This window comes from Hypanus sabinus, chromosome 11, assembly GCF_030144855.1.
Source record: "Hypanus sabinus isolate sHypSab1 chromosome 11, sHypSab1.hap1, whole genome shotgun sequence".
NCBI classification, from domain to species: Eukaryota; Metazoa; Chordata; class Chondrichthyes; order Myliobatiformes; family Dasyatidae; genus Hypanus; species Hypanus sabinus.
This window is the reverse complement of record NC_082716.1, coordinates 62,028,991-62,052,272: the sequence shown is the minus strand read 5'-3', so window position 1 is coordinate 62,052,272 and position 23,282 is coordinate 62,028,991. Positions and strand designations below refer to the sequence as shown.

At 41.6% G+C, this 23,282-nt stretch overlaps 1 protein-coding gene across 1 annotated transcript in view; it reads right to left on the bottom strand.

Annotated features, from left to right (window-relative positions):
* The window catches only part of ncf2 (neutrophil cytosolic factor 2), a 32,151-nt gene that overhangs the window by 6,787 nt on the left and 2,082 nt on the right, over positions 1-23,282 (bottom strand). Inside the window, exons 2-13 of the mRNA XM_059984479.1 lie at positions 21,744-21,826; positions 21,071-21,179; positions 19,020-19,154; positions 18,035-18,142; positions 16,561-16,620; positions 12,639-12,682; positions 9,794-9,935; positions 7,468-7,515; positions 6,090-6,165; positions 4,079-4,137; positions 2,009-2,160; positions 279-393 (exon numbers count right to left, since the gene is read on the bottom strand). Of these exons, the coding sequence (XP_059840462.1) occupies positions 279-393; positions 2,009-2,160; positions 4,079-4,137; positions 6,090-6,165; positions 7,468-7,515; positions 9,794-9,935; positions 12,639-12,682; positions 16,561-16,620; positions 18,035-18,142; positions 19,020-19,154; positions 21,071-21,179; positions 21,744-21,826 (1,131 nt within the window). The remainder of the gene's footprint in view (positions 1-278; positions 394-2,008; positions 2,161-4,078; positions 4,138-6,089; positions 6,166-7,467; positions 7,516-9,793; positions 9,936-12,638; positions 12,683-16,560; positions 16,621-18,034; positions 18,143-19,019; positions 19,155-21,070; positions 21,180-21,743; positions 21,827-23,282) is intronic.

Genomic DNA, 23,282 nt, shown 5'->3' with positions numbered 1-23,282 from the left:
GTAGACATTTGTTCTGAGCCTTCATTATCTTCCTGAATTCCAAAATAATATTCACCTTATTATTTTCTAACTTTACTATGTCAAGTAAACTTAGCTCCGGATAATATCAGCATCTCCCCATGAAGTCCCCTATTTTGCAAATGCTTAACACTGCTAAACCTGCTAAAGAAATCCTGCAAAAACTTTCCCACTCCGAGTTGCAGCATAGAGCATAATAATGTTACACTTAGAGCTTTAAGCACGTGGAAAAGTGTGATGTTCACTGTAAGAACAAATACCTCCAGAAACTTGCACCAAACGACCAAACGGAGATTTCTGACTTCACTCCACACTTGCTTCATTTTGCTTTCACTGGTAATGGGAATAAGCTTACCCTCCGCTTGTGATTTGTAACTAGTAAGAAGAACCAAAGATGAAAAGCACTTTGCTATTTACTTAAATTTGGTAAATTAAACACTTCAGGCAAATAGTTTGTATTTTTAGTTATCTTTACCCCAACTTCCATGATTTTGGAAAGACACTAAGCACATCTCTGCTCAGCCATAAAGATGTATGTGAGCCCAACTATAGTGAAATTGCCAACACCTTCACAAATTTTATGCTAAGATTTAGTCTCAAGTTACTATGCAATTACATCTCTGACATTACTGGTTGGAGAAGTTCAAATTTAATCATCATTCAACCATACAATAAACATTAATACAACCAAACAAAACAGCAAGGTGCAAAAAACACCAACAGTCATACACAGTAAAAGGCACAAATAGCACTTATAAGGTAGCATGCACAAATATATCAGTAAAATGCAGCCCAAGACCCAGCGTCCACGAATGTTGCAGCAGTCAAACACAATATCGCCTGTCTTCTGCCAAGCAAATATTGGGGCGGGGGTGAGGCAGTACCCACTCCAGCTTGGACACACTGCCACATCACCCTCAGCACTCTGGTGCAGTGCACCGTCACCACGTCTCCCTCCCAGGTGGCTGTAAATGGGTGACACTGTGGCTTAAGGCTTCGTCCTCACTGTGACCAAGGCTACGCAGCTCCACCCCCCCCCCACCATCCACCTTGCCGTCCAACAATAAATCAGTGAATCAGACTTGCAGCATTCCATATTAACAACATCCAACAGGGTCTTGAGATCACAAGAAAAGCGACTAAGACGATCACTCTCTGTTAGACTGCACACCAGCTTCATGCACCAACTCCTCTGACACAGGCAGTAGCGCGGACCGCACCAAGTTCTACTCCTTGTTTCTCTGCCAGTGAGCAATTTGCTGATGGATAGACTTGCAGTGCTTAAAGTTCTTAATGTCCAGCTGAGTCTTACAATCATAACATTTGTTTATGAAAGAATACCACCTTTGGTAGGCCCTGTAGAAGCCACTGCAACCAAGTGTGCTGCCATTTTACTGGACTGACCTTACGTTCAACCATCTCACGTTTATCCTTCAAATAACTTGCTTTAATAGCAATTAGTGAGCACATCATCTTTTGAGTTATTCCATGATATGGGTGGGACTGGCAGGGCCGCATTTATTGCCTTTTTTAATTACCCTTGACTTGTCGATCGAGGTGGGCTGCCTTTAACTACTGCAGTCTTACTGGTGAAGGTATTTAATGCTACTGGGGAGAAATTAACACAATTTAGAAGCAGTGCCAATAAACTATCACACAAACATGACTTGGTCCAAACTGTATTTAACGTGGGTTTGCTATTTCTGGTCAAAACCCAGTGTACCACCTACCCTCGTCCCCTTGCTGTTACAGATCACAGACTTGGGAGGAGTTGACAGAGTTTCCTAAGACCGTACTGGATTTAATTCAGGAGTGCTGCTGCTGAGGGGAAATAATGCATTAGGTGGCTGATGGGGCACCACTGTGCCTAGGGCAGTGGGCAGTGCTCATTCCATCAGATGTCTACCTCATGATTTGTAGGTATAGAAAGATGTGTGTACCTCTGTAGGCTATCCAATACTATTGGGAATATATGATAAGTTTCACCTACCTCAGCTCAATGATCTTTTCGTATATATTGAACTTCCGACCGATGACAGCCAGCAACTCACTGAGCAACAACCCTGGTTTTGCACATAGGGCCACCGTATAGTTGAAGTGTATTTTGACTATACATGCTTTTGGCATGGTGTGATTCTTGCGCTATTCCACGAGGAAGAAAAGAATTTCAGATTATTGTAATTTTAAATTAGACAGATCAGATTGGCTTGTGAAGAAAAGTTAAGGTTAGTAACCAACACCCACACTGTTTGGAAAAATCACATTTCTTAACTTTTAGTGGTAAGTAATGAGATAATGGTTAAAAGCAAGTTTATACAACAGGCCCCAGTTTCACTCTATTGAATCTTTGTAGAGTTTGAATGTTTGTGCCTGCTGGATAATATTCCAAGGTGCCAGGAGGGATATGATGAAACATCTATACTAAACTGCTCTCACCCATTATTAGGCAAGTCAGGATACAGAGGACAGTACCTGGAGAGCACAATGAAAAGGCCAAGTTTACAACATGAGACCAGGAAGGACAGAAGGCAAATGGGAATTACATCACCCCCAAGAACCCCCCCCCCCCCTAAAATCTTAAGTTGTGGAAATACTTCCTTAACAGCAGTAGATGATCTGAATTGTTCAAGAAAATGATTCACTGCTGTTGCCTTAAAGACAACTGTCAATGTTCAACTAATTCTGACTTTGCTAGAGACAGCTGCATTGTAGGAAATTACAGTTACATCAGATTCAAAACATTTTCACAGCAGAACACAAGCCTTTCTCCGCATATCACTTTCCACTATTTTGATTAAATTGAGTTAAATCATAGTTGAAGAATGGAGAAATTCACAAATTCTTAGTTTTAGGAAGAAGCCCTAACTTTAACAATGGAAGAACTTACTGCACTTGGCATCCAAAAATACAAACCCAGGAACGCTTGTGGAGTTGTTATATATCAATATGTACCAGACACCAGGGTGCAGGAAAACTGGCACAAATCTAACATTAAATTGTTCCATGCTTTGCTGTGGAGAGGCTGAGGCAAATGGTGTTCTCACTGAATGCTGGCGTGTAGGGTTCAGGCCTGTACTCTGGTTAGCACGGTAAGTGATTGCTCAGATACGACATCATATTCAGCTTCTCCAGGTATTGACACACTAGATACGCAGATGTCATTTATTACCTCCTGTCTAATGTGACGCAAGTTAATGTCTTCTTTCTTCTGTCTGGCTGGACAGCAATACATTTCTCTAATGTGACAAGTTCAAGTGAGAGACTACATTTGCCAACACATCTGAGAGAGGACCCGAGTGGTCATTAACAGAACAACCTCTGGAAGTGTACTCGGCAGCCTTCGGCACCACACCTCAGTGTAGAGTAACCACATTCTGCCCACTTCCAGCGCCACAGCAGCTTCTCCACTCCAAGCCTTGGACAATGCAGTAGTGTGAGAGCACCAGTGGAGGGATTAGCCCCAGGTTCCCACCATGACACGTGATCTCCTTAGTTAGACAAAAAATTGCACTGCATCCATTCCTGTAACTCCTGGATGAACATCACCAAACTAAATCTGGTGTCTGGGGCCAGTGATGAGCAGGTACCCATAGGTCTGTTAGTAGTTAATGAAATCCCTGACGAGATTAGATTAAATCCTTTGTACTTGCAGTCTTATAGGAAAAGGAATAGGAAGCAACATGTGTAATGTGCAGTTGTGGGTTCAGTATTGTAGAACGTGAGCTAGTGATCGTCATTACAATAATTAGGATGCAGTGCGTGAGGTGTGGTTCTTCATCTGAGGCATTAAACTAAGTCTCTGCTGGCTCCTACCACTTTTAGAATATAGTGAGATTATTAACTGATTTTGCACCTGGTGTTCGGACAGCATTCCCAATGCTACCAAAATCCAGTTAATATTTTGCTGTTGTTTAAACTTTGTGATCCATGTAACAGCTGCTGCCTTTGCTACGTGATGATGGTCACAGCTTAACTCCCTGTTGTGCATGAAACATTTAAAAATGATGACAAAGGACAAAGTCAATAACTTGCTTTTCTCTTAACGCATAGAGTCTCTTACCTGAATCTTCTTTGAAGGTTCTATCACCTGTGGGCTGGGCATGCTGGGTAAATTTTCATCTGTAAAAACAGTCGATTTTTTTTCAGAAACCATTTTGTGAATTTAACTTAATCAATTGGTTGATTGGAGAAGGTGCTTGGGAAGCTGAAAGGTCTGAAGATAGATAAGTTATCTGGACCAGATGGACTACGTATGAAAGAGGTGGCTGAAGAGACTGTGGAGGCATTAGTAATGATCTTTCCAGAAGCACTAGATTCGGGCTTGGTTCTGCAGGACTGGAACATTGCAAATGTCACTTCAAGGAGGGAGGAAGGCAGAAGAAAGGAAATTATAGTGATGGGGAAGGTGCTGGAGTCGATTGATAAAGGTAAGGTTTGGGGGCACAGAGGCACTTGGTAAAATAGGCCAAAGTCAGCATTGTTTCCTCAAGGGAAAATCTTGGCTGACAAATCTGTTGGAGGTCTTTGAAGGAATAACAAGTAGGCTAGATAAAGGAGAATCAGTGGAAGTTGTTTACTTGGATTTTCAGAAGACCTTTGACAACATGAGGCTGCTTAACAAGTTAAGTGTTGGGACCACTTCTTTTTATGTTCAATGTCTGATTTGGATGGCAGAACTGATGGCTTTGTGGCCAAGTTTGCAGCTGATATGAAGATAGATGGAGGGGTAGGTAGTGTTAAGAAAGCCAGAAGCTGCAGAAGAACTTGGATAGATGCGGAGAATGGGCAGATGGAATACAGTGTCAGGAAATGTATCATTGTGTACTTTGGCGGAAGGAACAAAAGCAGAGTCTACTTTCTAAAGGGGAGAAAATACAAACACCTGAGATGCAAAGGGATTTGGGAGTCCTCGTGAAAAATTCCCTAAAGGTTAATTTGCAGGTTGAGTCAGTAGTGAGGAAGGAAAATGCAATATTAGCATTCATTTCAAGATAACTAGAATATAAAAGCAAAGATGTAATGCTGAGGTTTTATAATGCACTTGTGAGGCCGCACTTGGGAGGATTGTGAACAGTTTTAAGTACATCATCTAAAAAAGGATGTGCTGACTTTGGAGAAGGTTCAAAGGAGATTCATGAAAATTCTTATCATATGAGAAGCGTGAGATGATTCTAGGCCTTGCTGGAATTTAGAAGAATACGGTGGGATCTCATTGAAAGGCCTAGATAGAGGGGATGTGGAGAGGTTATTTCCTATAGTGAAGGAGTCTAGGACTAGAGGGCACAGCTTAGGGATGTCCATTTAGAACACAGATGAGGAGGAATTTCTTTAGCCAGAGGGCGGTGAATCTGTGGCATTCGTTGCCACAGATGGCTGTGGAAGCCAGGTTATTAGGTGTATTTAAGCCATAGGTTGAAAGATTGATTAATCAGGGCATGAAAGGTCACAGGGAGAAGGCAGGAGAATGGGGTTGAGAGGGAAATGGATCAGTCATGACCAAATGGTGCAGCAGACTCAATGGGCCAAATAACCTAATTCTGCTCTTGTATCTTGTGTTTAATCGTGCAATTGATTACTGTAACATTTATAATTAAAGATCAAGGGTTACCTTTACTTGCCAGAAGGGACAAGGGAAAAAGACATACATTTCTCTTGTTTTTCCAAGGATGCCGTGCACACCATCACTGCTTTGCAGGAAGGCTTAGTGTGGTTTTAATTAAAGGGCACCAATCTGCTATAGAACCTTTCAACAAGTGCGGATCCTGTGCTCCCACACCAGCATTAGATGCTAGAAACTTGAAATAAAAACACTGCTGGAAACACTCAACAATTTACATCTGTGGAGATACAAGAAAAAAATTATGTTTTGCATCCAGGACTTTCTATTTGAACCAATTTAAGAATTGTGACTTGTAAAGATAATTTCTCTCTCCACAGATGTGCCCTGAGTGTTTCCTGCAATTTTATTCTATTCCTCATGAACAGTGATTAATTTCTCCTATTGAATGTGTTAAAATTTTTTAGCTAGGACAATTGTAGTTATTACCGCACTGTGTGGTGAAACTACTCACCTTTCATACCAGACGGTCTGTCAGGAGCTGTTGAGTTGGGTGGTGCAGGGATATCAGGAGAGGGTGATCTTTCTGCCTGATCAGAAAATGCACACAAAATAAATTATCTTTTATAGAAAAGATCAACTTGGAGTTTTCTTTAAAATACACTACACAAAACAGTATTTACAAACTATTTTCTGCACTGATAAAGTTAGGGTGGGTTTGCATTGTTCTTTATAATTCCATTTAGCAAAGTATCAATAGTTTTCTCTCTGACTTGGTTATAGTAACATCCCACTGCTGGAAGGGAACTGAATTCAGCTTAAAGTACATTTATTATTAAAGTATGTATACCATATACAACTTTGTGATTCACTTTGCAGGCAACAACAAAGCAAAGAAACACAACAAAATTTACAAAGACTCCACACCACAAAGACAGTCATTCATCAAAAAAGCAAAAAAATTAAGAACGAACCATGCAAGCCATTTTTTTTAAAAGAGCAAACAATCCACAGAAGGTGAACCACAGACTCCCTGGAAGCAGGGCCAGAGCCTTGGGGCCAGTTCAGTACTGCAGCTGGTCCAGGCGTCCAAAGGCAGCAGGCCACAGCCGCAAAGCCACTGAGGTGAATGCGAAGGCTGCAGGCCACAGTCAGAGAGTCAGTTTAGCACTGAGACACGATAAAGCCTCATGTGTTCTTCCTCTGCCTAAATCTTTTGTCAGGCTCAGCGCTGAAATTGTCAAACATCATTCATTATCCACTCATGGTCCCGGGCCCCGCCCCTTCAGTCTGGCCCCAAGTCTGCTCCAGCAATGGCTGTCATGGCTGTACCTGCATACTCAAGAGTCCAGCTCACCAAATATTCCAGGATACGACGAAAACGCCTGTTGTAAAAGCATACCTCCCGGCAGGAACTTACAGGCACAGATTGAAGTGATCATAGTCCCAAAATTTAGTAGAATTGTCAGTAGTTAGCTACCTGCAAAGTGTCACCATGCTTTACCAGCGGCACCTTCGCATTCAGACACTTGAAGTGTGCCTCTTGCTTTCGATCACAGGTCACCATCAATAGGCGGCCCAATCTGCAATTCTCCTGGGCACTGAAAAACCAATTGACGTTTGGAGCCCCCCCCCCCCCCCCCACCCCACCACCAGAATGCTCATGTGCTGTCACAAGGTTCTTAATGGGACTGACTGATTACTGTTCACTCAACACGAGTTCCCTAAACCCAGCTACACTGGCTTGCTGCCTCTGACTGGGATGACCACAGAGTAGGGAGCAAATACTACACGTGCCTGTGATTTCTGTAGTCATTGTGGGAAAACTTGAAACTCCATAAAAGGTTTCTAAACATCAAGCAAAGAGGCATTTGTTTCATAAACAGTTTTACCTTCACTGGCTCCAGTGGTTCCAAATAGTTGTAGGGAACTAACCCAGTCTAACAAACAAGAAACAAAGAGTTAGCAAATGTCTATAAGCAGCATACTTCACATATTAACACAACCAAACTAAACGTGACAATGGCTGCTGGGAAGATCTTTAAAATTAAATTTTATATACAATATTGAGCTGAAAAAGTGCAAGAACACCCATCATGTTGTTTTATACAATTGAAGGACAAGAATTAATGCTACTACAAGAGTTAAAAGTGGTATGAATAAACTCAAGTTGAGGTGATCCTCAGTGATACTGCGACATCCCTCACCGTTCCTCAGTCACGTGAGCCTTCCTGAGGTGCCAAAGAGCTAACGTCAGGTTACCACCCCTGCCAAATTCAAAATGATACTGGCAGCACAGGGATTGGAACCAGAGCAGGTTTTGGTACAATTAAAGGACACCAGTTTGTTTCTCTGCATACACACTGTTTGAGCTTAAGTATTTCTGTCTTTTATTTCAATTTCAGTTCAGGTGAGTTTTGATAGTTCTCAGCCAGCCCACTAGATGGGGCAGTGTGGAGAAGACAGGAAGAGGAACAGAAAACAGTGACTCTAAATGGTAATACTCTCTCCCGTTTCAGATGCACCGGAAATTGACAGCTCATCTTATTGCAGATGGCTTGTAACCCTGTAACTTCCACTGCAGAAATGTATGCAATCATATGTATATTCTATATACAGAACTGATATCGTTGTATCAGTATCGTTGGGGGTTGGGGAACATTTTGGTCTTCGCAGTTGGAGCTGATTGTCATCTACAAAAGCTGTGTTAATGCTTGTATAAGAAAATGAACTTCCATGAGGATGAGATTCAGCTTCCACCTTTGATGTATTAAGATAATGGCGGTCCAGACCCAGATGTACTATCTGGACTTGATAGTATTGCCATCACCAGTTGTAGGCATTTCTCACGTTTGATTTTTTAAATATAAATTCAGGCAATTATGGTATTCATACGGTAGTCTTATGGTATCTGACCATTTCCCTTTGATAAATTGCACCCTGGTGGTTTTATAACTTTGCACCTGCAACTTCTGTGAGTGAAGTCACAACAGGTGGAAAGCTATGTGAACAAGGAACTAAAGGTGGGGAGTGCAGCTAACCAAGGAAATAGAGCCCATTTGTTCACTTCCCTTACACCTCTCTCTCTGCCAATGACACTGCCAAACTGCAGGCTGCTCCAAAGCCGAACAATGAGAGGCAAATTGTTCTGGGGAAGCAAACAGATTACTGAAATCTAAGTGATCAGAGTCCTTGGTCAGCCATGCTCAGGTGCAGGAACCAACCGAATAAATGAAGCACAAACAGGTCCCGGCACTGAGCTCTCCAATGACTACTGAAGGGCAAAATCAAAGAAAATGTGGAGACCTCATAAGGTTAAGCAGCTCCTGTGGAGGGAGGAAGAGTTACTGATTTGAAACAATGGTTCCTCTCTTCACAAATGCTGCTTGATTTGCTGAGTGTTTCCAGTATTTTCTGGTCTTAATTCCAGTTCCAATATGTGCAATTGTTCACTACAATGTGGAGTAAGTACTCATTGCCAGAACATTTATTGAGAACTGCATTGTGGAAACTGGAGCAGATTCTGTGGTGAAACAAGCATCATGTCAATAAGCTAAAGTCCACTTCAATATGTCTCCAAGTTATCTTCTGAATCCAACAGAACATCCTGGTTACCCAAAAAAGAAGAATCTTTTGTTCAAGGCCCCTAATTCACACATCCATTACCATGTAACTTACACAGTATTAGATGAGTTAGTTTAGAAGATTTGTGAGGTGATATCCTTTACTTTTGGATGTTTGCCAGTTTGAGGGCATAGAATGACCCAACAGTCAAATCTATTTTGATCCTAACATTCCGGTTGTGATAGTGTGGATAAGCCCATCAACTCTCTGAAGGAGCACCCAAAGGAGTGAAGGCTGACCCAAGGTATGACACTAACAACCTGCCAAAAGATAAATTATTTTTACATTAGTAGGTATTTCAGACCAGCTACTGTTTTGCTTTTCCTCAATTACTATCTGTTATTGCAGACAATGTTGACATGTTAAAAACATTGAGTTCTACATACACAAGGATGCATCAAACCAACCATCATGGACATGCTAGCTTGTTGTTTCAAATGCCATCAGTTGTATGTCCATAATTTCACCACAAACCTTCAGAATGGTACTCCGAATAAAAGAATTGTCATACAGTTCTGAGTTTCCGATCTACATCCAATGATCCCCTAAAGTGGGTGCACTGTGCCCTGCTGAGAACTGCTCCATGAAACTTGCCTTGTTGTTGAACATGACTGTGGCCCAGTTGTCCTGACCTTGCTCCTGCAGGAAGACGATATTTCCCGACTGCAATTCCAGCTCCCTTTCATTATTAGGGATGAAGTTAAATAACACACGGTAAGGTTTCCCCTCCAGTGTTCTACAGAGATAAAGAAACTTTATTAAACCTGGTCACATCCCCATATGTTCATTTTTCAATGTTTAAACATCACGGCTGAGTTAACAAGATAATTTTATGTGCTGTCCCACCTCTACAAAAAGAAATAATGCCACTGATCATTTGTCGAACTTCATAGGCTATGAACTGATGGACGGATTTCAATCATAAGAAGGAAACTGAATGAGCCCTTACAAAGAGATTAAGCTGAATAACTCTTTCGAAAATGAGCCTAGTTGGGTGTAGTTTGAATCAATCCTGCCAAAGAGTTTTGGATCAAAACATCAACTGTGCTCTTATCCACAGATGCTGTCTGGCCTGCTGAGTTCCTCCAGCACTTTGTGTGTGTTGTTTGGATTTCCAGCATCTGTGGATTTTCTCTTGTTTGTGAAATTATAGAGTAATTGACTGATGGAAATGAAGAGCTCAAGGTTGTGGCGGAGACACAAACATCAGTAACTATGTGAAGTCTGGATTTATTCCTTTTGGGATCTGAGACACTAAATGAAACAGAGTCCACAAAGGGAGAAGTAAGCATGGCCTGTGCGTGGGAGGCAGACAACAACAGGGTGTTAATCTGTGAACAGTGTCATTGGCTTAATCGTAGTAATTTATTCTCAGGACCCCTGCTCAGCTCTGGGAGCAACTACTCCTTTTGCAGCTTCTGATTTCATCCCTCTCCCCCACAAACCCACACAGTGGAGACAGAGGAACTGTGAGAAAGGAATAGTATTTGTCGAGGCATTTAGTTCAAAAGTCAAGAGATTATGTTGCAACTTTATAAAACTCTGGTTAGGCCACATCTGGAGTGTTGTGTACAGTTCTGGTTGCCCCACTGTAGAAAAGATGCTGAGGTTTTGGCGAGGGTTTTAGAAGAGATTCACCAGGATGCTGTCTGGTTCAGAAGTAATGAGCTATCTCAAGAGGCTGGATAAATTTGGGCTGTTTTCCCTAGAGCGCCAGAGGCTGAGGGAAGATCTGACAGAGGCATACAAGATTACGAGGGGCTAGAGTGGACAGAGAACATCTGTTACCCAGGGTTGAAATGTCTAATACCAGAAGGCATGCACTGAAGGTGAGAGGGGATAGGTTCAAGAGGGATGTGAGGAGTAAACTTTTTACTCAGAGAGTAGTGGATGCCTGAAAAGCACTGCCTGACAGGGTGGTAGAGGCAAATAATATTTGAGGCTTTTAAGAGACATTTGGATAGGCACATGGATGTGAGAAGATGGGGGGGGATATGGACATGGTGTAGGTAGGAAGGATTAGTGTTGGGTGTTTTTGATTTGCTTGTTCCTGTGCTGTACTCTTCAATGTTCTATTTTTACAATTGACAGGGTGGAAAGAGATATAGTCAGGATACTTGAGGGAGCTGATAGGTTTGTAAAAGTAGTCAGTGGATTGACTGTCTCCAGCGGTGGAGTAAAGAGATTGAGAAAAGGGAGCTTTTTATTTCAACCCTACCCTACCCACCTGCCTTACCCCTCAGCTGGTCTTACCTATTACCTGTTAGTTTCCCTACCAACACCCCCCCACCTTTTCATGCTGGCTTCTATCGCCATACTTTCCAGTCCTGATGAAGGGTTTCAGCCCGAAACATCACTAGTTTATCCCCCTCCGTCGATGCTGCTCGACTTGCTGAGATCCTCTAACATTTAGTACATGTTCCTATAAATCTGTCAATCACGCCACAGATTGCGACAAGGAGGTATAATGGATCAGTCGGTAGTGGTGTCTCTACAAGCTCCCAGAGTCAGCAAGACCAGGGACTTCAGGAAGGAGAAGCACACACCAACTGCTCCCCGCTTCGTGTCTGAGGACTCACTTTCATTCTAAATGCTATTTGCTTACTTTTATTGTTTGCACGATTTGTGTTTTTCCCCTCTCTACACGTTAGGTGTTTGTCGATTTTTTTAAAATGGGTTCTTTTGGGTTTCTTGTTTCATGGCTGTCTGTAAGGAGTCAATTCTCGTTGTATAATGTATATATATTTTGATAATAAATGTACTTTGAGGGGTCAGTGGTGTAAGGCTTGAAGTTCCTGATGTCAGTGTCTATCCTGGGCCCAACACATTGATGCAATCACAAAGGCGGCTTTACTTCATTAGGAGCTTGAGGTGATTTGGCATGTCACCAACATATTCCTAAAGATGTATGGTGGAAAGCACCCTGACAGGGAGCACCACATCCTGGCATGGAACCTCCACCCCACTGAATTACAAGAGGCTGCAGATGGTTGTAGACGCAGCCAGCTCCAAGATGGAGGCAGGGTCCAATATTAAAGACCCTCACCATCTGGGAAATGCCCACTTTGCATTAGCATCATTGGGAAGAGGTACAGGAGCCACGTTCAACATTTTAAGGACAGCTCTCGGCCTCCACTATCAGATTTCTCAATGGTCTATGAACACCCACCTTGTCTTTCACACTATTTACTTCTGCAAATTCATTGTAATTTTTATGTCTGCATTGCAGCCACTAAGTGACAAATTTCATGACACATGTCAGTGTTAATAAACCTGAATGTGATTATGAAGTTGGTACTCAGTTTAAAGGGTACCAATGACTGAGTAAATCAGTGCAGTCTGAAACCACAGGCAAACATGCACACATCAGTTCCTCTGAGTTCTCTGCTCACCAGCATCCCATATAAATACAAGCAGAGCTCAAATTTTAAAAACTTACTTGAATTTTTCTGGTACTTTCTTTTGAGGAACAGGTTCTGGTGCCTGTAAATGAAATTTGAATAATAGATCTGATTCATATATTTGAAATCACCAAGTTTTGCTCTAAATAAAATGGTGGCTTCAAAATGCATAATAACATTCTCAGAGGAGGTAAACCACACTGACATCGCCTTCAAGTTTTGTGGCTAGTTATTTAATTTTACTGACTTCAATAGGGCACAGAATGTTCTCCCAACCACAACTAGGTTTACACAGCAATGCACAACAACTATTAGAGAAGGTGGCTGCGAAACACAGAGTAAAAAAAATATTGGGCTCGCTTTCCATTCATAGTTTCTAACAAGTGAGCATTAAATAGAATTCAACTCATAGAAAAGTACAGCATCTTCGGCCTATCTAGTCTGTGCAGAACCATTTAAACTGCCTAGTCCTATCGACTGGTACTGGAACTATAGCCCTCCATACCTCTAGCACCCATGAGCCTAACCAAACTTCTATTAAATGTTCAAATTGAGCTCAAATGCACCACTTACACTGGCAGCTCATTCCACACTCTCACAACCCTCTAAATGAAGAAGTTTCCTGTCATGTTCCCCCTTAAACACTTCACCTTTCACCTTTAACTCATGACCTCTAGTTATAGTTTCACCCAACCTCAGCGGAAAAAGCCTGTTTGCATTTTCCCTATCTATACCCCTCATTTGATATCCCTCTATCAAAGTTCCCTTCAATCTTCTACATTCCAAGGAATAAAGTCCTAACCTATTCAATCTTTCCTTATCACTCAGGTCCTCCAGACCCAGCAGCATTCTTGTAAGTATTCTCTGTACTCTTTCAACCTTATTTATATCTTTCCCGTAGGGAGGTGAGCAAAACTGCGCACAACACTCCAAATTAGGCCTCACAACGTCTTATACAATTTCAATGTAACATCCCATCTGCTGGACTGAATACACTGATTTATGAAGGCCAACGTGTCAAATGTTTTCTTTATGACCCTATCCACCTATGTCACCATTTTCAATTAATCATGGACCTATATTCCCAGATGCCTTTATTTTACCACACTCCTCGGTGCCCTACCATCCACTGTGTAAACCTGTCCTAGTTGTTCATACTGAACTGTAAGACCTCGCACTTGTTTCCATTAGCTTCAATCTGCCATTTCTCAGCTGGGTCAGATCCGACTGCAAATTTTGATTGTCGTCCTCACTGTCCACTACACCCCAAATCTAGGTGTTATCCACAAATGTGTTGATCCAGTTAATCACATTATCATCGAAATCATTGATATGGATGATAAACAACAAAGGACCCAGCACCAACCGCTGCAACACTCCACTAGTCACAGGCCTCAACTCAGAGAGACAACCATCTACTACCACTCTCTGGTTTCTCCCACAATGTCCAATCCAATTTAGTACCACATTTTGAATGCTGAGCGACTGAATCTCCTTGACCAACCTCCCATGCGGGACTTTGTCAAGTGCCTTGCTAAAGTCCATGTAGACAACATCCACTGCCTTGTCTTCATCAACTTTGGCACAATCTACCATGCACAAGGTCATGCTCACTATCCCTAATAGGTCCCTGTCTATCCAAATACTTACATATCTGGTCCCTTAGTTTACCTTCCAATGACTTCCCCACTGCTGATGTCAGGCTCACCAGCCTATAATTTCCTTGTTTATTTTTAGAGCCTTCATTAAACAACGGAACAACATTATCTATCCTCTAATCCTCCAGTACTTCACCTGTCCCTAAGATGATTTAAATATCTCTGCTAAGGCTGCTGTTTTCTGCATTTGCCTCCCACAAGTTCTGAGGGAGCACCTTGTCAGGCCCTAGGGATTTATCCTCCCTGACTGCTGACTCACTGAAGTGGTTCATTAATAACTCAGCTCTCAGTTCGGGGTAACTGGGCACGGACATGCCGGCATTGCTGGTGACATCCATAGCCCACAGAGCAAGAGAACATTTAGAGTGGAAATACATTCATTTTTTAAAAAGGATACATAAATCACTCATTTTAATAAAGCCTCTTAAAGCATCGGTTTGAGTACTTCTTCCCTAAATCCAGTTACAAAACAAATTCAAAGCAACTGAGCTTCCAAACAAAATAAAACTGTACAAGTTCAAAATTAAATTTCACTCTTTCTTGGACAATATTAGCCTTTTCAGTCAAAATTAACAGGAGCACTGTTGGTATTCACTGTCATTTAGACTCACGGTTTATTTAGTAGCTTCGGGTGAGGAGAGATGCGTAATTAAACTCAAACCCTTTATCTTGTCCAGGCGGAGCTACTTAGCTTCATGGAACCAGTTTATCAGTGGAAAGTGTCGAGTAGCCTGAGGTTACTCCATGTCACTCATACAAACAAGCATAATAAAGATTAGGATAGGTTATTGCAAGTTGAAATACCCTACACATGTTAATAACTACCAAACATCTTCACTGCACTGAACATTTACAATAAGTATGCTTATTCTTTCCAATCTTAATTGATTCTAAAACATAACATCTCTATCTCGACTGTCCACTTCTCCCTTTTCTCTAATGTAACTTCTGTACTAAATTCAATACTAAATTCACCAATCTAATTTGCAGTTCTCTTCCATACGCTATCAATCTGATTGGTTAAGGAGACAAACAGTTGCTTCTTCCTTACACTCAGGATTTTTGAGATATGGAGTATCGGATACTCTCATTGTTAAATCATCAACTACACTTTCAGCAACACCTTGAAAAGATGTTTACTCTAACGTTGAATACACAGTGGATTTGAGTTAATTGGGACACATTAAGACCAGTACATTTTGGCCCAAGGAAGCGACTACCACAATTAGTCCAAGTTTCATTGAAATAGTTAAAAAAGTATTACAAAAAGACAAACCTGTTTAATTGAGTAACAAATTATATAGGTATTTAAAAGAAGTACAGAACAAATAAGAACATTATCAATACTACAGCAGTACTACAAAACTGTGTGTTAGTTCCTAATGATTATCAATGGAGGAATTCATTCAGTATATGCTGCCATGTTCTTTTGAATGACTGCAAATTAACAAATTTAATCAATGCAGGCTCCTACTACAGATAATGGACTGCTTTATACAACACTATCGATGATTGCATCCTCCAAATCTTAATTTTCATTGCAATATTCAAGATGATAGTCGAAGCATTGAAATTCTTCATAGTTCTGAAGTTTTTTGAAGTAGTGCAATTGTTTTATATTAATTCCTGGCCTTTTCTGTCACCTCTAAGACCGAATGCTTGGAAGCACAGTGAGAAAGGCAGTTCTGAATTGTCTCACTGCTCATTTCTCACCAACTATCAGAGAAAAAAAACCACTGGTTTTGAACACAAGCACATGCAACTGATATTTAAAAACTATTCGCTCTAAGCACAGTGTAGTGTCACACAAGTACACACATCCGACACTAGTTAGAAACTGATCAGCAACAGTCTCTTGCTCCAATTAAGTGGCATAGTGTCCTAAATAAATGAAGGGAATCCCGGCTATTTTCTCGATTATTTTTTGTTCTTTAAGAGTTGTCCCAAATAAGCATTTGCCCTGATTAACCGATGACCCAATTAACTGGAATGCACTGTAAAATCAGATTAAAATCTGGCCCATTATTCCATTTGAAGGGATTACAGTTAGGTCCTTTTGGGACATTTCTACTTATTATACATCTCAAATTTCAAAGGGTTTCTGATATGGTCAGATAGGGAATTCTCTGTGGATCCAGCTCTGTGCTAAGTTCACTTCCCCTTCCACCCAAACTGTGCAATTCTTTCTCACAATTCTAACAGAAGTAACATTTGCATCAAGTTGATAGTATCTAAGTCAGTGAATACTTAATAACAAAGATTCAAGTTATACATTCTTGCTTTTAAAAAAATACATAAATACCAGAGGCTGCAAGGGAGCGAAACCGGAGAATTCATCTTTGTCGATGATTGATGCAACCACCTAGAATACAAGCAAATGAGAGCAGCTGAATTCAGTGTGTAGAGACTGCACAGGTTTCTAACCTGACAGGATATTCATCAGTGATCATTTCCTCCTTTCAAATGTCTTTAGCTCTTTGACTGAGCTTTGGTAGAAAAGTCTTAATACCTACACCATGTGACTTGCTATCAAGCTTTGTTTGAATACTCACTGCCAAAACATTTTACTGCATTAAAACTGCTCTAGAAATAAAAGATGCACAGTCAGAAACTAGCCGGAAATGTCAATTTGGTGATGATGCACAGGCTGTGGTAACACACACAAAATGCTGGAGGAACTCAGCAGGCCAGGCAACATCTATGGAAAAAAGTACAGTTGATGTTTCGGGCCGAAATCCTTCAGCAGGACTGGAAGAAAAGCTGTGGTATTGACTTGTCAATGTTCAACGTCACTAACTCTATTGATTTTGATCAGAAAAAAATAAAATCACAAGTAGTAAAGAGTGGGCTGTGAATTCACTGTCATCTATTTTATCTGATCTCTGTTGTCAAAATAACCTACCTTGTATGGAATTTGGAAGCCATTATTACCATCATGTCTAAACTTTATACTGTGCATCCTCATTGTACAGCACCTCAAGTTAAGTGTCTTATGAACAACACTTCCCGGGAACCACATTTCCAGCCATGGGGGCCAATATCTGCTTCAAAAGTAAAAACTAACCCCACTACCCAGGCTCTACCCCAGCAGCTGTTTCAAGACGGACCAGTCTTCCATTTACGAAGATGCAATTATCCCTCTGGGTCACCTGTCTTCTTTCCTGAAGAACAGCAACATTGGCAAGGGCTCAGGTACAGGTTGGGCCCCCATTTACTGCAGGTAGCTACAAAAATGAGAGTCAAAACTGCTCCAGGTTGAACTCATTTAAAAAAAAATGTGACGAAAATCACTCAATCAGCCTTTGTTATGTAATATCTAATTGTCCAACTTTGCTAAATGTTTCATTCTGTGTTGCTATCCCTCCACGGGTTTTCAGTTAGCCTATATTTCTTAAAGCATAATCAAACAACCCCTTTTTCTCTCAAATAAGAAGTGCTTTTGGAAAAGGAGGGTATAATGATGAAGACTCACCTACTTCTTCTCAACATCAGAGTATGTCAAAGCTCAGCTGAAAGATATTCAGAATAAGGTCTGGATGGTGGAGTTAAATAGAAGTGAACTGGGCCTTATCAATTCTGCCCCAATCAGAACCGGGCACTTCTGGCCCTGTCCACAACTTTGGCTACAATCTCACAAACAGGAGATTTAACAAAGATATCTGATCATGAGATACGGCCCCCTGAAGAAAGCTAAAGCCCTCCCAACCAAATCCCTTGGCAACTTAGTTGGACAATCATTCAAAATACGGATTGGTTAAATGGAGATGAGTCACTACCTTGGCCTCTCCCAGGAAGTCCTGCTTTTCCAGCTGAGCTACCACTTTTTTCTTCGGTCTGAAGAACTCCCCTTCTGGGAATGGCAGGAGGTCAAACGGCTCACGTTTCTGTGGAGACAGGTTAGTCACTAACAAGCCAAATACTACAGAGAATCACCAAAGAGACCTCAAACCTGGCACAGCTGTTAGCAGCTGCATGATGTCAACACAAGCAGTGAAAACATACAAATGCCAGACTTGCTGTCAGGAGTTTGTTGGAGTTTTGCTGACTGCATTATGGCGTTGATCTCTGGCCGAGATCAATGTGGGGGCAGGTTGTTGCAGAAGTTCTCCATTATCTATAATGGGAAATCCTGCAACTCTCTGCCAGAGGAGCAGAGAGACCGTACACATATATTTCACAGGAGGGAAAGTGATAGAAGCTATCCCTGCAATAATCATTGGAACTAACCAATGGGTTGGAAAGTTTTCTATTTTTTATCTAAGACCTTTAAGAATTTTTTTAATTGTGGCTAATGTTTGTGATTGTTTGAGGTATTTAGTATCAGCAGGAGAGTTCCAAAGATGTACCATTCCTAGAAAAAAAGTCATCTCATCTTTGTCTTATATTGGTTACAACTTCAAAAAAACTGACAGTGACTTATAGTTTTAAATTTTCCTGTAGAGGAAGCCATCCTCAAGATTTTGTATGTTTCAATCAATCCTCTTCTCACTCTATTAAACTCCAGCAGTTACAAACCTAGGCCTTCCAAGAAACTAGCAGTCCTTGCACTCCTAAGAAGATCTGACTATTTCAAGTAAGCCTTCCCTGAACTGTTTGCAATGCATTATTACCTCTCCCTGGGTAAAGAGACCAACCATGTACAGTTCACTGGGTGTGTTCTCCCCGGTGCTCTAACTAATCACAGTTAACACACAAGGGGCTTGTGAATATGCAAAGTACAGAAGATCTGTAAACTGGGAAATACTAGAAGGAAGACAATACCCAAACAGCTTCCAGAGCCTGGTCCACAAAATTGCTCTTGGCTTCAGTTTTAAAAGTTAAGGCTTTCTTCATAACCTTTTCAGCTTTGTCCCATTCCTGTAACATAACATGTGCCAGCGCTAAATTGTGAAGCACCTGTGAGGATCGAAGAGCAGAAGTGTTAGAGAACTGGTATTGTCTGTACGTTTAAATCATCAGGCTTTAAGAAGAAACAAGTATTGCCTTATAGATGGAGTAACATAAAAAGCTTTGTCACACTGTGCTCTGATCCTACAGCACCTTCTTAGAACTAATGGTTTGGATCATTTCCAGCTGACACTACACTTCACAAGTCCCACATTCCTTTATCTATGTTATTACCCCCTAACTTACTCTCATTCACTGACTGACCAGTTAACCTTGTTACTGCTTTTCTCAAGACCACCCCAGTTTTACCCTATCAAGGACATCCCCCCCTCACCCTGCAGCTTCTTCTGTCTTCTTCCAAGTTCTGGGAAAGTGTGTCAGACCTGGAACATTGACTCCTTTCTTGTTCCCACGGTTGTGGCCCGACCTGCTGAGTACTTGAGCATTTCCTGTTTGATTTTTCCCCACTGGCAGCCATAGATGGGCCATAGTTAACCAATTAAGTGAACAGCTTAGAAGCAACAGTATGTAGTCTATATTACACCAAAACATCGGCCTAACTTTAAAACAACAGGTAACTCAGGTTACCCACTTAAAAGTGGAGAGAGAGGATCTGCGTTTTCACATGCACTTCACTGAATTCTGCTCCCTGCTTGAAGGATCACAGATGTGACATATTAAGTTATTTTTCTACCCACAATATTTCTTCCTCACCCATCTAAATTCCAGGCTTTGTCATCAATCAAATGAACATTTCTAGAGCGAGGAAGAAGTGATCCCTGGGTGAAGTTCATCATTCAAGTTGAGCCAATTGAAATATTTTAGTTGCATCATCACCCCAGGAGCTGTTCCTGGTCAGGACAAAGAAAGCCTGTCTGTGCTCCTTTCATTACCATAGTGTTAGTATTCCTTCAGACTAGATTGTTCCAACCTACCTTGAAACAACTGGCAGAGCTATGTGCACTGCAGTGTACTCCTCCATGCTAGGAATAAATGAAACTTAATTAGGCCACAGGGCCAATTGTCTCCCTGTGGTCAGAAGCAAAAATGCATGACGCACACTTTCTGCCTTGTAGTTGCTGTCTTCATTTACTACAAGCCTGATGCACCATCAATAACTCTTGGAGACAGGAGGCAAACGATAGGCTTTTATTAGCAGCAGAAGTGACCACAACATCTTGGAGACTGAGGGAGGAGCAGTGCCTCCAATCACCTTTATACAGGGGTCTGTGGGAGGAGCCACAGGAGCAGTTGGCAGAGGGGCGTGTCCAGATGGGTATAATAGTTTACCACAAAGTCAAACATACGTATTGAGAACATGGACACTCCATTTCAACTAACATTGTGAAATAGATGGGGATTAATACTGAGATGACATCCAGTTGCAGAAGTCACCAGGTGAATTTCAGGCCATTAGCCAAGAAGAAGCAACCATAATGTTCACCACACCCGGGTCTCTTTCAAAAGCATATGGAATTTTGGGGGATAAGCTTCGCTTCCCCTGACACAGTAATCCCACACAGAAGCTCCCTGACGGGTCATGAAGCCTTCTTGGGGGTGTGATTCTTGATCCTCATTTGCCATCATCTAAAATTTGTCCAGCGGAAGGACCAGCTGTAGAGTTTTGACCGTGGCCCCAGAAGCAGAAGCCATCATGAATGAAGCTTGGGGATACCTCCATAATCCAAAATATTTCCAGAGTGAGCACCATTTTCCCTGTTTGGTCCCATGCTCAGCAACCTATCTCCCTATCATGGAATGCCTGTAGTAGGATCTTCTTGGTTTCCTAACTTACCGTTATGTACTGAACAACTGGACTTCTTTTCTGTCCTTGTCACCCCAAAGGATACCCCTTTCCTCATGGGCTTTCTTTCCCTAACTGAGCCAGTCTTGCACAGGCAAACTTGTTCTTTAATTGTACTTACTTGACAAGCGCCCAGCTTGTACCTTAGGCCCAACTGCTTGTAGTCAATTAACTGGTTGCCTCTCAGTAGATTAAAAGCTTCTGTAAAGTCCCTAGAGGCCTCTTCATATCTGAACAACACAATATGGTGTAATATTAAATGCAATAAAATTAAACAGTTCTGAAAAGACATCACACAAGTAATTTAATTTCCATCAATGATCCTTGGCTCGCAAGTTCTGTCAAACACATATCAAGTGAAACCAAAAGAAAATGACAAAATGCAAGCAGTGCTTGTTCTGACTGATGTGAAGGACATATTGTACTTTACGCAGGGAGTGATAGGCGCCTGGAATAGGATACCAGGGTAGTAATGGAGGCAGGCAGTTTGGTGGAGTATAAAAATCTTGATAGGAACGTGCATATGACAGAAATGAAGGGATATAGATGATACAAGGGAGGAGGACATTTTGTATAAACTGGTTTTGATATCAGCACAGGTTCATGGGTAGAATGGCCTGTCTAGTGCTGTACTCATCTACGTTATACAGCTTCAAAAAAATCTGATAAACTGAATTCAGAGTTTTCCCAAGCAGCCCTAAGTCTAGCCTACTGTGAAAACCTTAGGGCACCTACCGATTTCACTATGAAATGTATTGAGCTGTCTCCAAAAAAAATGTAGGAAGAGAACTTACTTTTCATGTTTGTACAAAGTTATCCCTCGCTGAAAGAAAGCCACTGCCAAATGCTCATCCCTGCAGATACTCTGATCAAATGCCTGGAGAACAAGGAGTGCAAGTTAATCTTCCTTTCCCTGCGGAGTTGGTTCAGGTTCCTTACAGTTCACGTATGCATCAATGGTACCATTTCCATGTGGCTGTGTATTAAACTCCCATTACATGACTTAGCCATAGCTGACACTGACTGTACTGTTAGAGGTTGTCTACCAATGATCTGCCTCGAAGTGCAGTTAAAAGACAGCTTGAAAAGCAAAGGATTCTGCCTTGCTTGCTACTCACTCTTCTCCCTGCCAGCCCTCCTCAAATACGGCATTTAGAAGCTGTCTGGAAGCTGGCTATTGCACTCTCTGCACTGTACTTAACTGTGAACAAGGTTGTGAGCAGTGCTATATAAATCCAATGTTTACCCTGTCAGTACTGTTACAATTTGTGGAATTTGACTCTCCCATTGAATTGTCATCGGTTAACACACAAGTTCAACGCCAAGGATTGCTGACGGCAACCTACCAACTTGTGATCCAAAACACAGAAGTGCTAAATTAACATACTAGCCTGCAGGAAGAAGGCAATCCTTTAAAGAGGATTAGAGGACATAGATTCAAAATTCAAGCCACAGTTTCCCATCCCTTCCCCGTCAATCACCACTGTACAAGCAGCTGACATGTGCAACTGGCTCTCTTCAACAGTGCCAATATCGAATTGAATTGACTTTATCCTTTATATACACAAGGGGTAAAAATCTTTGTTACCACTCCATCTAAATGCGCAATGTGCAATTTATAGAATTTATAATAAATAGTATGACCAACAGGATAGTCAATATAACATAGAAATACAATTGTGTCAGCATGAGTAAAACAGTCGGATGTCCTGTTGGCCCTGGCTTTTATGCTGCTGCACCATTTCCCAGATGGTAGCAGCTGGAACAGTTTGTGGTTGGGGTGACTCGGGTCCCCAATTATCTTTCGAGTCCTTTTTACACACCTGTCTTTGTAAATGTTCTGAATCATGGGAAGTTCACATCTACAGATGTGCTGGGCTGTCCGCACCACCGCCTGCAGAGTCCTGTGATTAAGGGAGGTACAGTTCCTATACCAGGCAGTGATGCCGCCAGTCAGGATGCTCTCAATTGAGCCCCTGTAGAAAGGATTTGGGGGCCCACACCAAACTTCTTCAATTGTCTGAGGCGAAAGAGACACTGTTGTGCCTTTTTCACCACATAGCTGTGTTTACAGACCACGTGAGGTCCTCGGTGATGTTAATGCAAAGAACTTAAAGCTGTTCACCCTCTAAACCACAGATCCATTGATGTCAATAGGGGTTAGCCCGTCTCCATTCCTCCCGTAGTCCACAACCAACTCCTTTGTTTTTGTGACATTGACCATTTATTTTAATTAAATGATCTTAAGTATCTAGTTGGAAATGTGATTTAGATCTCAGGGCAAAGGACCGTAACAGTTAACTAAATATTCCGTGGAACATATTCTTCCCCAT